Genomic DNA, 17056 nt, shown 5'->3' with positions numbered 1-17056 from the left:
CTTAACATAGATAAATGTTCTTTTAGTATTAATTAATTATTCAGTTGTATGAATGGCATGTAACAGCAAAAAAGGGATAATCCCACCTGCAATTGAGAGGGCAGTTTCAGTGAGAAGTTTACTAGAATGCTGTGATGGCTGGATTTACTTTGTTGGTTGTTTCATTATGCAAACACTATGTTGTAAAGAAAATTACTTCTTTAATTTCTGAAGTGTCAAACTGTTTGTTAAACGGTTGCAAAGTATATTTGCAGAGGAAGCAGATGTATTAGAGCCCCTAAGAGAGAGTGTATTTATTAAAGATTTGTTGTTGACATTTATTTTAAGTTTTGCTACTTACTTCACAGCTCTGGTATATGCTGAATGTACAGGGGGTGGGAGTGAGTCTGACGGGAGCAACTTCTTGGATATCTTTTGCTTCCCATTTTCACTTTCCCTACAGATGATACATTGCCTGTGAGATAAGAAGCAGTATTGTAGCTTCTCTAACAGTCAGCTTTTTTCCAGCTGGTAGAAGGTCAGGATTGGCAGGTTGATCTACCTGGGAGCACGCATAAACTTTAGAGATAAGGATTTTTCTAGGCCATTTGACTGGGAAAGTAGCCAGTTTCATAATCATCTCACAGCATCTAGGAAGAGTTCCAAACTACTTTTGGCTTCAGGGGATTAAAACTATTTTATTCTTCCTCTAAAACTTGAAGGCTCCAATCCCAGTCACCTGACCTAAATAAATTCAAACACTTCTACTATTCCCTCTCCCACATACCAGAAGAGAGCATCTTTTCTCTGGCAGATGAGCTTTATTGTAGAAGTAAGTTGCTGTGCCAAAGAAGCAAGGTTATCAGCAGTGATGGCATTTGCTTAGGTAATAAAGGCATCTGCTGATGGTTGTTATTTGTTGAAACTCATTACAATTTTCAGACAGGAAATACTTGAAACTCTAGTTAGTTTGAGATAATGATTTAAGTTTTCTTCATGAATCCAAATTCTAATTTCTTTAAAATCATAAGAATGCAGCTTTCTTCCATTTAACTCCTGTCATTTGTAAAGGTTTTTTAGGTTATTTTAATATCTTCTTTCATGAAAAGGAAAAGAAAACAGCAAGGCTGGCATGTTTTGAGCACTTAAAGTGAGCTGGGATAGCAGTGTTTTAGAAGAGGGTATGGTAGTCTCATAAGAATGAGAGCACACTTTATTGTGTACTGTTGTAGGAGTTGATGCATCAACAAAAGATAATTAATGGCCAGGTGTCTTCATTATAAATGGAGGGATAACTAGTGTGCTACACTAATGATTAATGATAATATTTTCTTTTTTTTTCCTTTTGTACATGCAATACATATTTAACCGTAGTAAAAGTAAATTTTTCCTCTTTACGTGTTTTGTGACCTTGGACAGAAACTGCTATTATAATGAGAATAGTTTTTCAGACATCAGTAGGTAATCAATAGTAAAAGGAAAAACAAGTTGAAACTCACAGTAACTATTTTAAACATTCATATTATATTAAGTAGTTTCAAATTATTTTCCTTATGTTCATTGTAATAACTTGCATGTCTTGAAAATTGCATGTTTTGACATTTTCTGCTTATTTTTACTTTGTCTTACTGCTCATGTTTCCCCTTGTTTCCTTAAGAGTGTTTTTTTACTTTGTAGATAAATTTCTTTCTCCACATTTCATTTAAGAGATGAAATGGAGATAACAGAAATAAATTCTCACTATTTAAATAGTTAATCCAGACAGTATGATTGTCACTTTACTGCTTACTGGGGAGAGATTCTGTATGCATTTCCTGCTTGTTTGTTCATTCCTTGTGATGTTGCACTTGACAGGAAAAACATTTGCCATTTGACCTTAGTGATTTTCAGGTAGAGACAATGTACGTGTTGATATATTTAAACAAAGCCTTTTAAAAGGCTAATAAATCATGTCAGGAACATGTATATGCATAATAATTGATTGAATTTTAATCAATACTGACAACTTTATAATTCATCTGTTAACATACTAAATTTATTTTCTCCTGTTTAGTTCTTGAAAATTTTAATGAAAATGTAGATAGTTTTTAATGGTTTCTGTCATTTTATTAATTTTTCTGGTAAATTTGGGTCACGGTATCTGCAGCTGGCAACTTGTTGCACTTTAGGTTATCATTTTACTCAAACATGTTAACACTTGACCTCATCCCCATCTGATAGTTCTTCTATTACTATTGAAAGAGATATAGTTTTGGGGCATACAAGCAAAAAAATAAACCAATGAGGAAGTGCATTAAAAATAGTGGCCCCAGGTAGGCATAAGTCACAGTTTTAATAAGTAATAATATTTACAGATGTGTTAATTTATGATAATGTAAGTTTGCTAATGCATTATTTCTTAAAGAGGGTGATAAATTTACCAAAATAAAAGTTTAATTTTACTGGAAAGTGAAATATTTGTTAATTAGAGTTGAGAATGATTATGCTAGGTGTACATCTACTCTTACAGGAAAAAAGTATGTAAATAAGAGTAATCAGGTCAAAGATTTTAACTGTCTTAAGTGGTAATTAAAACGTCTATACAAAAAGATGCTGAGTATTTTAATCTCCATTATATGGTTTTCATTTTAATTTGAAATTCAACAAAGGCAAGTGCAGAAGATCCTGCACCAGGGGAAGAGTAACCCCAGGGACCAGCACAGGCTGGGCTCTGACCTGCTGGGGAGCAGCTCTGCAGAGAAGGACCTGGGGCTCCTGGTGGACACCAAGTGTCCATGAGCCAGCATGGCCTTGTGGCCAAGAGGGCCAGTGGGATCCTGGGGGGCATTAGGGAGAGCACTGCCAGCAGATCAAGGCTGGTGACCCTGCCCCTCTACTCAGCCCTAGTGAAGCTCATCTGGAGTGCTGTGTCCAGGTCTGGGCTCCTCAGTACAAGAGACATGGAGCTCCTGGAGCAGGTCCAGGGGAGGGTGACAAAGATGATGGAGGGACTGGAGCATCTCTGTTATGAGGACAGGCTGAGGGAGCTGAGCCTGTTCAGCCTCGAGAAGACACAACTGAGAGGGGAGCTCAGCAATGTCTGTCAGTGCCTGAAGGGAGGTGTCAGAGCATGGAGCCAGGCTCTGCTCAGTGCTGCCAGGCAACAGGACAAGAGGCAACAGTCTGATCATCTGACACTGATGCACAGAAGCTCCACCTGAACATGAGGAAGAACTTCATTACTGTTCATGTGACTGCAGATGGAACAGGTTGTGCAGGAGTCTCCCACACTGGAGATACTCACCAAACTGTCTGGATGCAATCCTGTGCCATGTGCTCTGGGATGATTGCATGTGGCAGGGAGGTTGGACCAAATTAGCCACTGTAGTTCCTCCCAGCTTGACCCATTGGTGATACTGGGAAATGGAATAATTTAGTCATAGGCATTTGTTTGATTTGCCTGCAAAAAATCTACACCCCAGAGAGCCAATGAAAGGATAGGCTAACTTTGTAATGTGTACTTTATAACCTATTTCTGTAATCTCTTATCTTGTGCTCTTCCTTCATTTCCCTCTTGAAAAAGCATTTCATACAGGAAGAGTCCATGGTAGCTAATATGTTTCCCATCTGACATTTATTTTCATGTAGTGTTAAGGAAGAATAGATAATTTATCCAGTGGTGTTAAGAAAACTTAGTAATGTGTGCATGTCAATACGTATATATAGGCATAGTTTGTTTGTGCCTGCAGGATGCTTTATTAATAATTAAGACAGTCTTCATTGTGCTGAGACAGAAAGCAGTACATTTTTAAGTACATAAAGCGCTTTTAAATCATAGATAACTGGTTACTGAAATGTTTCATTACAAAGTGTAATAAAATTAAAGGGGTTTTTTTTACATAGCAAACCATATTTAAATATAAGTAACCTTTCGTTAAGATACTTTTTCACATCTTAACAAGAACATTAGGCACAAAAAAATTTTGCTGATGACTTGTTATTTGTCTTCATAATTATGGTTTTGATAAAGGGCTGTTCCAGTTTGACACAACAGCATCTTCTGTCGTGAGAATGGTTAAACAGAGAATTTTGTGATGGTGAAATCTGCATCCTGTGAGGTTTTTAGGCCTTTATTGGAGGTAACAATGGGGCTGTGGATCTGATTTAGTTGTAATTTGAGCCAGAATTTGGAGTACATGACTGACCTCAACACATCCCTTGAAACCTAAGTTTTTCTACTATCCTAACATCTATTAGTGGCCTTCACTGATGAATATGGAATACCCTTATTTACAGTGTTATTTACATTTAGGAGAAAATTAAGGATCTTTTAATAGATTCTCAGTGTAAGATTGCTCTAGTGTCTGACTTGTGATTTGTTTTGTAGTGGGGGTGGAATTTTTTGGATTTTTGGGAGTTTATTTGATTGGTTGGTTGGGTTCTCTTGGGGGGAGGTGGTTTTTTTGTTTGGGGTTTTTTGTTTGTTTTCCTTTTTTGTTTGTTTGGTTGGTTTGTTTTTTGGGGGTTTTGTTTGTTGGTTTTTGTTGGGTGTTTTTTTGTTGTTGTTTTGGGGGTTTTTTGGGGTTTTTTTTTTTTTTTTTGGTTTTGGGGTTTTTTGGGGGGTTTTTTGTTTTTTTTTTTTTTTTAGAAGGATTCTTGATAGGTCGAAGGTAAAGTTACTGTAGTATAAAAGATGTTACCCTAACTCAAATCCTTTTTTGCATTTCTTTTGGGGAGATTTTCTTCCATTTGGACAAATAAGTATCTATAGCTATATCTTGTTGGTTGAGCTTTGCCAAAGAAAGATCAACATCTGAAATTATTCATTTCCTGTTTCTGAAACTAAATTACAGTTTATATAAATGTATTAATAGGTGTTAAAAACAACAAAAGCTTTAAAGCCAAACACAACCTTCTAGCGAGGTTGTCTCCTCCACCTCCCTTTCATGTGAGAAATACAAGTCTGTTAATTTAATCACCACTAATTTCTTCATTTAAAGACTGTTCTACATGCTACAGTCCTGGTAGTTGGACCAGCCTATTTGTATTAACACCTTTCACTGTTTCTGAAGAGCTGCTAGACATGTCGGCACTGTGAATTTTGAGATCTTTTGGTTTTGTTTCTTAGTTTTCCTCTGCAAATGCTTTTTGGTAGATTGATATACAGCTAGTGCCTACCCAAGGATTGCCTCTGGGAAGGGTAAAAAGCCCCAGCCTGAAACAGAGACTCCTCAGCTGTTGTAGTTGCAGGTTGAGAAAAGTCTTAACACTTCAGACATTCATTGATATGAATCTACTGCAGTGGATTTATCAAAGAGCTGTATCAAGGAGTACTCTTTGAATTTATGAAGTGAAATTAAAGATCCCTGCTAGTCTAGACTAGTGGATTTCCAAGGCATTTCCTTTTGTCAAGACTTTTCTCCCTCAGTGGTTTCAACAGTGAGATTTTAAGTGGGAGTTATGTGATTTTAAATCAAAATTTAAAATATGAACAGTAAGTATAATTTTTCTTCCCTGCTTCAAAGATTGATGGTAAATGAATGATGAATACCTTTAATTAGTCTCAGATTTGTCATGGTCTGGTATACCAGGGTGTTTATATGCCTGCTGAAAGAGCTTCAGGCTCCTGATTCTACTGCACTGGAAATACTTGGCAGTTGCTGCCTCTGTTGCAAGGGAAGAAAATAAAGTTGAGATAAGAGAAGTGTGTATATGAAAATTAATTTAATGCATGGTGAATTTAACGTGTTTCAAGTGTTTAAAAGGTTTAGGTAGAGCATTCAAGTGTGATCCATGTACCATGACGCTGTCTGTTGTACCATGACTTGAAAATGCTGTTGTGAAATCTTGGGATGAATTTTATTTTTACTCATGTATATCTGTGTGATGGTAGATGTAATCCTCTTGTGCAGTTCTCTTTCAAGTGGAATTATTAATGTTGTGGTAGATGTAGGAGATCTGTTTTCTACTCTTGCAAATTCATACACTGCTTTTGAATGAAAGTACTATTTTTCTTTTCAAAGATACAGTGTTTGGATATTACCAAGGAGTGAGAAACCTTACATATAGTAATAAGTGCCTGTGAAGTTTAAGATAGTAAAGTAAAAATCTAGTGTGACTAGGGAGATGGAAGTAATTATAACTTCCGTGCAGTGAAGTTCAAAACTGTATTGGTGCTGTCAGCTGCTTTCTGTGACCTTTGAAATTAAGATGTAGTTGCAGAATATCTCAAGTTAGGAATTAAAACTCCTATATCACTTGTACAATTAATAAAGCAGTTTAATGTAATGGTTAGTTTACATCTCTCCTTACAGTTTCTGGAAACTTAAGATTTAGAAATTTGCTCTGAAACTTTTTCACCAGCTGTATTTGAGATTTTCAACTAGGGCTTTGCTATTGTGGCAGCAATATAAGTGGAAATTTTCAGTGTTGGATCTTCGGTGTGTTTTTAAGATCATGTTTGCTTTTTTTGGTAGATGTTGGCCACTACTAAGTATTGAAAATTGGATAGGCTACAGAAGACGTGCTAGACTATCATACTGTGTGATAAGCAGGTGTCTCACTCTGCATAGCTGTAACCTGTTCACACTCTGGCAAAGTATTTTTGACTCTATGCCATTTCATGTGATACAAACTGATAGAATGTTTAATGAATACATGTGATTTTTCTGTTCCTTCTTCTAGTTAAAATATAGATTTTTCCAATTTTGAATGATGCTATGTTAGAGAAAGTAAAAATATGTTGTTGGCTTTTTTTGTTTGGTGTTTTGTTTGCGTTTTTTAGGGGCATTTGTTGGTTGGTTTTGGATTATTTTTCGAGGGAAGGTTGGGTTGGAGTGTGGGTTTTTTGGCGGGTTCTCAAGCAAATTGAGACAAGTTACGTGCATCTCTATGAATATCTCTGTTTTAAAGTGTAATTTATGGTAAATACTGTGTCTTAATTTTTCTCCACAGGGATCTTAAGAACAATCTTATTAGTACTATAGATCCAGGAGCTTTCCTGGGGCTTTCATCTTTGAAAAGACTGTAAGTAGTATATCTAGCTAGTCAGTTTAAACAAAACAACCAAAAACTCCTCAAAGAGAGTAAGTCTTAGCTTCTGGAAGTTTAGACAGCAAAGTTATTATATATTAAAAGTTGAATATATATATATATGCTGTCTAAATATATACAGACACGCGTGTATAAAACAAAGTCTGCTTTCAGTCTTAAGACTGAAGAACATCAGCAGCTTGTGGCTTGGCAGCCTCCCTTGTTCTGACAGTTGCTTGTTTTATTCCTTTCTTTTTATATGAGTGGCTGGAAACATCTCTGAGTGGACATTTTTTCAGAGCTTTGGTTCCATCAAGTCTTGTTTTGTTGAATGTTAAACTCATGATTTTTATTTTCCAAAGGTCACAGTGGAACATAGAGTACCTTGCTATTAATACTACACTGAAGTTACAGCACTGTTAACACTGCTTTATTGAAGGGTTTGCCAACATTCCCATTAACATAGTTTTGGGGGATTGTAGCTTTAGGTGTAAAAGTTCTGTGTACAGGATAAAACTTGAAAAACAAACACTTAGCATAATTGCTTTTCTTTTTCTTTTTTCTTTTTTTTTTTTTTTTAGTTCTTCAGATTTTTGGAATATTTTTAAAACTTTTAAGACTTAGTGATATTGCCATTACGTGCCCCCCACCCCATTTCTTTCTTAAATTTTTAGTGTATATGTGTTCATTTGTAACTGATCAGATGATCTGGCTCACTCAAAAGCAAAGTGTGTTGGTAATTGAACTTCTGAAAACCTTAAAAATAAAACTGAAGGACCAATTCTGGATCATTATTACTTGCAAGCTTAATTTTTATTACTTTAAGAATTTATTGCAATTTGATTCAAAAAAATAAAAAATATATAACTTTAAAGTATTTGTTGAAGTATAATTATAGAAGTGGTCTTATTTATGTATTGTAAATGCACTAGTGTAGGTCTCTGACATGTTAAAAAATTAAGTAATGTACTCTGTGTGAATGTATATGTATTTATACACACACATATATAAATACTACCCAAATATGAACATTTACTTGGTAGGGATGTAAGCCAAGCCTATTTAAGGGAATTTATTGGTTAAGTCTAGACTTGTTGAATTGTATATGGACAAACTATAATTACTTAAGAGATGGATTAAGGAGTCTTTGTGCATGTGTATACACCCATATAGCAGTGCCCTATGGGTTTGCCTGAAAGAGAGTAAATATACATGTGCAATCTGTTATTTATGAATTCTTGTTCAAATGCTTCTGTTGGTATACTGTATGTCATTTGGAAACAAACCAGTTTATTCCAATTTTTCCTTTTTTCTATTTATAGAGATTTAACTAATAACCGAATAGGCTGCCTGAATGCAGATATATTTAGAGGACTTGTAAACCTTATTAGATTGTAAGTATAATTTGTCCTATGTAAATACACTTGAGTTTTAGCCTTGTTTAAATTAATCTTCTTTGTTTCAAGGGGAGTAGTTTATTTAACTGTGCTCTTGAAAGACAGTGCCTATGATTGTGGTTTGTTACTCAGTAGCAAGCTTAAAAACAAGTGTTGGGGCCAACCCAAACCGCACTATTCAGTGATCTGTTGGCCTTGCAACAGTTTTCCAGTGTCTTAGAATGTGTAGCTGGGAGGGAGACTAGGAGACTGTACAAAATATTTTCTTTAAAAAAATATTTCAGCATTATAGACACTTTCAGTATCCATGCCTTCTACAGTGCCATTGGTGTCAGTCTGTTTGCTGGCTGTCTTGCATGTTTTTATGTCCTTCGTTTACTTTAAGAGGATAACATGTAGGATTATGAAATATTTCCCTGGTTGTTAGTTTTGTACATGCAGTGCTTTCACGGATACATAGAAACTGGTTCAGATAATACTAAAAAAAAAAATTCTGATAGATTGAATGTGTTTGTTAGAGCATGTTAATAAGAAGACATCAGTTCACTGTGAACAGCAAAATTAATTTTACACTTCTTGAAATCTGTGCTCAACATCTGCCAGTTATTGCTTTAAAGAAAACGTAAAGTCTCTGCATTTACTTTTTTTTTTTTTTTACCAATCTTTAAATTCTTCACCTAGACCAGGAATATTAGAGAACAATTTATTTGGAGGTTTTTGCTAGACTATTGTGACCTGATTGTTATTCTTAGTCTTGTGAACTATGAACTATTACTTGTAACTTTTAAACATAGTTACATTGAAGAGAGGTTTTTTTATTTCACGTGTCAGTTGTCTGAGGATGAATTCAAATTGTGATACTTTTATTTCTCAGGAATCTTTCTGGAAATCTGTTTTCTACACTTACACAGGGAACATTTGATCATCTTGGTTCACTAAAGTCTCTGTAAGTACTTGCTGCGTCTAGTCCTCATTTGCATGATCATTTATGTTCTTAACAAAAACTATTTTATATACACTTCCTTGTGCTACAGTTTTTTATTTTTAATTTTATTCCTGATAACTGTATTATCTCAATAAGCACATGGCAAATGTTTGTATGGGTATTTAGGTGTTTATACAGCCCCCTTCAAAACTTGCTTGCTGTTTGTTACATTTTTTCTGAAAAAAACAAAGCTGTTTTCCCATCTGGTCTTCCACAAGTTTTATTCTATATCTATAATTTATTAATTTATAGTAAATAAATAGCATTTTACACCTTTATAGAAAAGGGACCAAATACTTTTAAGCAAGATCTTAGTCCTTCATGAACAATATAGTTGTGTTACACATAACAGTGGATAAATCTCAGCCTCGTGTTTTTTTGCTCTCTTGGTTTCATGAGTTGTAATATTGTGAAAGAAAGAAAGTAAATTTAATAAAAAGTGCTGATGATTAGCTTATTCTTTTCCCTGGTAGTCATGACAGTTGGCTCACTGTACCTGGGACTTCATCAAAAACTTTGGTTTCTGGATTTGACACTGAGTTAATTTCTTGCTTATAAAGGAGAATGTTTCTTTCCCTCCTCCTTTCCTTTAATTGTTCATAAGTTGGTATTTCTGATATTTTAATTGTCTGCATAAAGATTGCTCCAAGAACACCACAGATATGACAGGAGAACCTGGATATAATGATTGCCAATATATAATGGTTATCTGGAGGAATTCATGTGAACAAACACCAAATGGGGTTTTTCATAGGAATGTTGATTTAATGTTTGTAGTATTCTGCCTGTGATGTTGTGTTATCTTCTAGACATCTGCAAAAAAAAAAAAAAGAAAATGTTTTCACTAGAGGTAAAAACCAGTGTAGACATAGCCATATATTTTGGTACATTTTTTCTGTTTCTAAGCAGATAAAATATTAATTTCTGAAAATATAAAATTAATTTATCCCTTAATTTAGCTGACTTCAGCAAATATCTGTGGATGATTTGGTATGCCTTTTTACTAGAAAGTACAAGATTATATAGGGAAGATTGAGAGTCAGTTAAAAGCCTTACGATTTTCATGTAAAGCAGAATAAAATTGTGTGAATTATGCTTCTGAAAAGAGAAATAGTTGAGGAGCTATTTCTATTTCTGTTGATTTTACTCCTAAAGCATTTGATCACCACAGTGAAGTAATGAAGTGTCTTCTTAGGTTATGATGGTGCATATTCAAGCAGTTCTTTATTTTTCACCTGAAGTAGTGTGAACACTCTCCATGAAAGAAATTACTAGAATTTTTTTCATGTACTGGTATTAAATACTCCTCATAATTTATGGGGAGGATTCCTTTTCTCAGGGAGTATGTCCTTTTATTCTCAGAGTACAGCTTGCAGAGGATTAGAATAACTTCCAGTAGGTAGAAGTAGGCAACTCCACTGTAGTGTAGACTTTGCTTATTGCCTTTGTGTCTGTGGCAGTGAGAGGCATTGCAGAACTGTTGATGTCAAGCTTTCAGACTTTGGAGTTCTGCAGTTTGTCACTGTAAATGCCTGTGTTTTGTTGCAGAGAATTTCAGACTGATTATCTTCTTTGTGATTGCAACATACTGTGGATGCATCAGTGGTTAAAGGAAAGAAATATAACTGTACGTGAGACGAAATGTGCCTATCCCAAGTCCCTTCAGTCACAAACAGTGACTGGTGTTAAACAGGAGCTTCTCACCTGTGGTAAGCACTCCAGACTTGTTTTCTAATACATTCCATGTTCTGTTAATATTACTGAACAGACTTTTTTACTTTATTTCATTTCCCTAAAATTCAGCACTTAGATGACAGTGGTAATAGTGACTCCTTTTCAAAGGTTGATCTTTAGTTGGGATTCATTATTGCTTGCTTTTGGAAATAAATAAGAAACAAATTGATGATGGTGGTTGTTTGTAGAAACAAAGGATAAGTAACTCTCTCAATAAACTCCTTTTTCCTGCTAATCTGTGTCTTTCAGAGATCTTTACTTAAACATCACAGGAGGAATCAGAAATTGATAATTTCTTTCCTAGGTCAATATGTGAATTATTCTAACCCCAAACTTCAGAAGTTAAAAGATCTTCATTTTATGAGTTACTTTCCTCCGTGGTGATTCTATTCTTGATTAGCCTTCTTTTTGTGGCAAAACCATGACCAACTTGCTGAACTTCTTTTTTTTGTATTTGAATTACTACAACTGTAAAAATAAAATCTCATATGTTACTGTGATTTTGAATCCTAGTGAAAAAACTAAAATGCATAATTACATGTTTCCTTCAAATTTGTATTTTCTGCTCTTTTGGATGTGGGCTAGCAAAAGAATCTCGAAATATATTACATTAAAGGAATACACATTTTGAAGAAGGATATGATGATAACTTGTATTTTTCAATATCCAGTGTATTAAATGTAGTTTTAGTATGCATCTTGCCAGATGCAACTTTATATTATATAAATAATTGATACTCATTTAGTGTATTTTTCTGCTCTTTTGAAAATTAGGTTATAACTGATTCTTGCTATTAATTGTGGGTTTATGTCTTGAATTCTAGAACCACCGCTTGAATTACCATCTTTCTATATGACTCCATCTCATCGTCAGGTGGTCTTTGAAGGAGACAGTCTACCCTTCCAATGTATGGCTTCATATATTGATCAGGACATGCAAGTCTTGTGGTATCAGGATGGGAAGATAGTGGAAACTGATGAGTCCCAGGGTATTTTTGTTGAAAAAAACATGATTCATAACTGCTCATTGATTGCAAGGTGAATCCATAGTGAGAAAATGTTTTTCCTGCTTCTTACTTTCTGCTCTGATTTAGTGATTATTTCCATAACCAGTAAGGCCCTTTCATATCCTCACTAAGTGAACGTGTACACAGAAACATCCCTAGTACAGAAGTAATCTTCATGCATCTCCTGTTACCAACAAAGTTGGAAGAAGAAGGTCTAGAGATTTGGTAGGTGAAACCTACATGCTTAAAATAGGTTTAGCTAGAAGAAGTTGCAGTTGGGTTTTAATTTTCTGCAAGTTTCACCCAATGCATTCCTTTAAAACACATTTGTGGTAGGATGCATTCATTTTCATGGCATGTTAAAATGGTGAAAATATGGAAAACAAAGCATTTAACTGAATTGCTCATGGATTCTTTACTCTTCTTTTTGAGCACACCACAGTTGTTAATATTGTTCTCCAGCAGAGATCTGTAAGTGTAATTTATTCTGCCTGCAGCAGATCGTTGACTTATACAGCATCTACAGAGTGGTTATATATCCTGTAATTGTATTAGTGAATTAGAGCTTCAATATTTATAACAATGCGTTTGGGAATTTATTTTACTTTGGCCTTTCTAAATGACTAGAAATTCTGTCTCAAATAGCAATAACATTTGGGGAATTTGGACTTCTCATCTCTTCTTTCTGAAGTCCTTTTCCTATGGCTGTTCTTTTTGTTTCCTACCTTGACAAAATTGAGAGCCCAAAGAATAGTAAATACTTCTCTGTTAATTACAGTACATTGAGGTGTAAATAGCTCTGGTTTTATATGCTCACTCATGGCTGTACATAATTTTCTTCCATTTCTTCCACTGTCTGTCTGTACTTAATTCATCTTTTGGTACAAGCTTATATAAATGTTATTGCAAGACTATTTGGTTTTATTTGTTTATTTGTCTTTCCAGTGCACTGACAATCTCAAACATTCAGGCTGGCTCCACAGGAAACTGGGGTTGTCATGTACAAACCAGACGTGGAAATAATACAAGGACAGTAGACATCGTGGTGTTAGAAAGTTCTGCACAGTACTGTCCTCCAGAAAGGGTTGTGAACAATAAAGGGGATTTCAGGTTAGTAACCTCAGGTTTTTTTCAGAGTAAAGAAAAATGCATTTAATTTTGCTTCTGACTAAGATTTTATGCTTTAGAGGCTCCTCTGTGGATGTTTGCTTGTAAATGGTGTGTAATACTTTTTAAACTGTTCTAAATTACTATGTGTTGACAGAAGTGCATGAAATTATATTATGAAATCTTAAACTTTGAGCCAAGTAACACATGCTTGAAAGATATTGAAACTTATCTATTTGAAATATATAAATGAAATTACTGGAATAGTTAAACTTCAGTAGATTACCTCTAAGATAAAGTTAGACCACATACTGACAGGGGGATTTCTGCCAGGTTATCATTCCTGTATGACAAAATCACTATATATGAAATATACAACATAGTTTGGATCTTTTTCCCCCGCTGTGAGTACTAGAATAAACAATAAGAATGGTGCTGCTTTCTTTTAATGACTGTTGGGACTGTAGGGTAGCTGTGATATTCCATTGTGTTGAGTGTTGCAGAGTATTTTTTTATCTTTTGTTCTTACCTCTTCACCTGTTTTCCCTTTTCTGATCTTTCTGCTGCTGGTCACTCTAACAACGTTACTCCTGGAGGTGCCAGCTGTAACAGATAGCTTCTGTATAGATTCTCTATATGTAAGGTAATTCCCTTTATGACTACTCTGTGTTTTACCTCCCTGCAGTAGTTCCTACTGAGAATTAGTGTCTGCAATAGCATTGTGTTCACTATGGTGTGTAGGATTTCTTAATGTTGTATAAACTGCTTTTATCCACTCATTTCACTTTTCTTATGCTGCTTGGCTGTGTTGATCTTCTGCTTGGTCTTTTGTTTACAATTAGAAACTTTTCCTTTCCCTGTGTGCATTAGAGTTTTTAAAGTCATCTTTGTATAAGCTAATCTAAGATGTATCTTTTATATTAAAATATGAAAAGTTCAACCACGTTGCAGGGACATAGGTTTTGAGGGGAGGGAAAAACAAGCTTTCAATTGCAGAAGACCTCCAGTTGTAGCAAAAATTCACTTAAAGTCCAGGCTGAGAGCATTATTTCCAAGCTGATCTCCTTTATGTTCATCACTTGGACAATTTGAGAAGGGTGAGGAGCTATTAGTAAGGGAATTAGTGTTAAGATCACTTGCTGTACAGAGGCAATTTGGAATTACTGAAGAACTTCACTCCCACATGGTAAGGACTTATTTATATAAGTAACTTTGTGCATGTCCTCTTTTTACGCTGTGGTTGTTTCAACTGCAGGGATAAGCATTACATTAGAAAAGGAGAAGTTCATGCTTTAGATAAAAGGCGAAGAAAGTCAAACAGATGCAGGTTGTATTCATCAAAGAACACATCTATTTAAATCACTTATGCATTTTTTTATGATACAAGTGTGAATTGTTCTTCTTTGATTTGCCATTAGAGGTGAAAACAGATGGTAAAGGCTTATTTCAAAGTGTTTTCCATTAAATTAACCTGTGCTGTTCAGTGACTGTTCAGTGTAATAGGATTTACCCCCTCTGGAATTCAGTAGAATGAAATAAGATTTCAGGAAATGTTCAGCTTATCAAAAAGTTCAGTGTGTCTAGGTTTACTATAACAGACTTCCACTTGTAGCTAGGGTAGAGTAATAATAAAGAGTAATTTTTCACCTTTGAGAGCATATGGAAATAGGGCTTTGACTAGTGAGAAAATGGTTCTGAGCAGATGGCTGTAAATGATCCTAGGTGAATTTGATTTTATAGTTTTTTTAGTTGGAACTGGTTAGTCGTTTTAGTTTGGATGGCGTTTTGAAACTGGCATCTAGATTTTTATCCCTGCAGAGATGGGATAGCAAAGAGTAATGAAGGAGGGTTTTTGTCTTCAGTGTCTTTGGCTCAGTATTAGTTCAGCATAGTTTGTAAAGGTAAGGCAAAAACTTCATCATGGAATGTATTTTCTTTAATTTAAATACGCTAAGTCTTACTCAGATAGTATTCCTGAGTATTTTACAGTCAATAATTAAATTGAAAATACAATTTGTATGTTAAAATACTTCCACTCAGTAAATCCTTTAACTGTTGTGTTTAGCATAATTTTATGCTGGTAGTTGATAGAATTCTTTTTTAAATATAAGAATTATCTTTTTGAAAAGTATTACTCGTTGGGTAATATATTTTAAAACTGTAATTATTATGCTGAATTTAGAGATCTACTAAGATATAATAAAAAGACTGGATTATCTGTAAGTTGATGAAATTTTGATATGAAAATTCATTGTAACTGAAAGCTACTGTTCATTTAAAGAAATGAGTGCTTTCTAAACAGAATTAATATATTTGAAGGAAAGGATTCTTTTATAATCTCATGGTCTGCCTTTTTCTTTTCCCCTGAAATGAAATTAAAGTGCTTAAACGTAAATGAACCATCTTTTCCCCCACAGCTGTCTACACTCACGCATATGTGATAAATTTTGAGCACCTAATTATACAGAGTAATGAAATAAGAGTGTTAATACAGGCCAAATTTGCACTTCCTGCTAGAAGTTGGATAAACTGAAAGATATTCAAGCTTAGACTACCAAGAAATTAAGCATACAGTCAAACTTACATAATTTTTTTTTGCATGATAAGAATTTCATGCCATTTATCACCTTTTGAGCTTGGCTGGGAGGATGTCCTCTCTGGCTTCATGGAAACTGGAGAATGCCTTTTTAGCTCATGTTGTTCAGGTGTTGGGAGGAAACAGTTAATGACTGAGAATGGTACAGCTTAACATTCATTTAGTAAAACTAGGAAATAAGAGAAATGTAGTTAAAGCTAAAATGAGTTCCCCTATCTCATTCACCTCTGGGCTGCAAGGAAACCCCTATGCAAGAGGTTTTGTGCATGGGGGAGGGAAGAGGATAAGGGATGCTGTTGCTTGGAAGCGTTTCTCTTCATGGCACTGTGCATTTGTATTGTTTTTGTGATGTGCGATTACAGCACAAAGCTCTTGAGTTTCAAATTGCCCACCTTTTATGTCTGCTTTAGTAGAAAGCTTTCTGAGTCATTATACAAATAATGCAATAGTCTTAACAGTAAAATGTTTCTGTACATATCTAAATTTGTTCTAAAGGTAGCATAGACTATAAGACTATCTGGCATTGCTTGTATTCTTTTGAGAAGATCATGGCAAAAGATGATAAAATGCTGTGTAGGGAGATGAATGCAAAGTAAACTCAGGGAGAGTAAAAGGACAATAATGAAAGAAAGGGTAATAAAAATAGGGAAAGTGGTGATAAGAAGAAGGAGAAAAGGCAAATAACCTTGTGATAATCTAATAACCTCTGAAGTAGTGTTAAACACTGGAACTCTCACTTTTTTTTCTGTTTGATGACTACTGAAATTCTAGAAGATATACATCTATGTAGCTTAGAAATAATACTTGTTTAAAAGCATAGCAATTAAAGCTCTCCTAAAAAACTTGTTTTACATTTGAGTCCTAGTCTGAGAAACCAGATAGAAACTCTGTTTTCTCTTTTTCTACTTCTTTAGCAGTAAATGTGAATAGTGAGAAAAGGAACAGCATGTGCCATATTTCAGTAAAAATATTTTTCTTGGAGGTTGTGTCATAAAACCTCTGTTAGGACCACAGAATTTAAATTATTCCAAGGCCATGTGACAGACAGTCTGTAAGATGATACATTCAGTGAAAACTGAGCTGACCACATTTTTACTGTAAATGCTTTGGAAAAATACAACTTTTAGAAAACTGTAAAGACAGAGACAAATACCCCTTTCAAAGTGGCATCTTTGATGTGGAAACTTAATATAAAAATTTCAGCATTGATAAATAGTTTTGGAAATTATGTTTTGGTACTC

At 34.7% G+C, this 17056-nt stretch overlaps 1 protein-coding gene across 1 annotated transcript in view; it reads left to right on the top strand.

Annotated features, from left to right (window-relative positions):
* ADGRA3 (adhesion G protein-coupled receptor A3) overlaps positions 1 to 17056 on the top strand; it is a 54032-nt gene that overhangs the window by 14554 nt on the left and 22422 nt on the right. Inside the window, exons 3-8 of the mRNA XM_014885155.2 lie at positions 6913 to 6984; positions 8313 to 8384; positions 9262 to 9333; positions 10921 to 11081; positions 11930 to 12143; positions 13058 to 13222. Of these exons, the coding sequence (XP_014740641.2) occupies positions 6913 to 6984; positions 8313 to 8384; positions 9262 to 9333; positions 10921 to 11081; positions 11930 to 12143; positions 13058 to 13222 (756 nt within the window). The remainder of the gene's footprint in view (positions 1 to 6912; positions 6985 to 8312; positions 8385 to 9261; positions 9334 to 10920; positions 11082 to 11929; positions 12144 to 13057; positions 13223 to 17056) is intronic.

This window comes from Sturnus vulgaris, chromosome 4, assembly GCF_052056855.1.
Source record: "Sturnus vulgaris isolate bStuVul1 chromosome 4, bStuVul1.hap1, whole genome shotgun sequence".
Classification (NCBI taxonomy): Eukaryota; Metazoa; Chordata; class Aves; order Passeriformes; family Sturnidae; genus Sturnus; species Sturnus vulgaris.
Note: the sequence above shows the minus strand (reverse complement) of the source record. Positions and strands in the feature narration are given on the sequence as shown.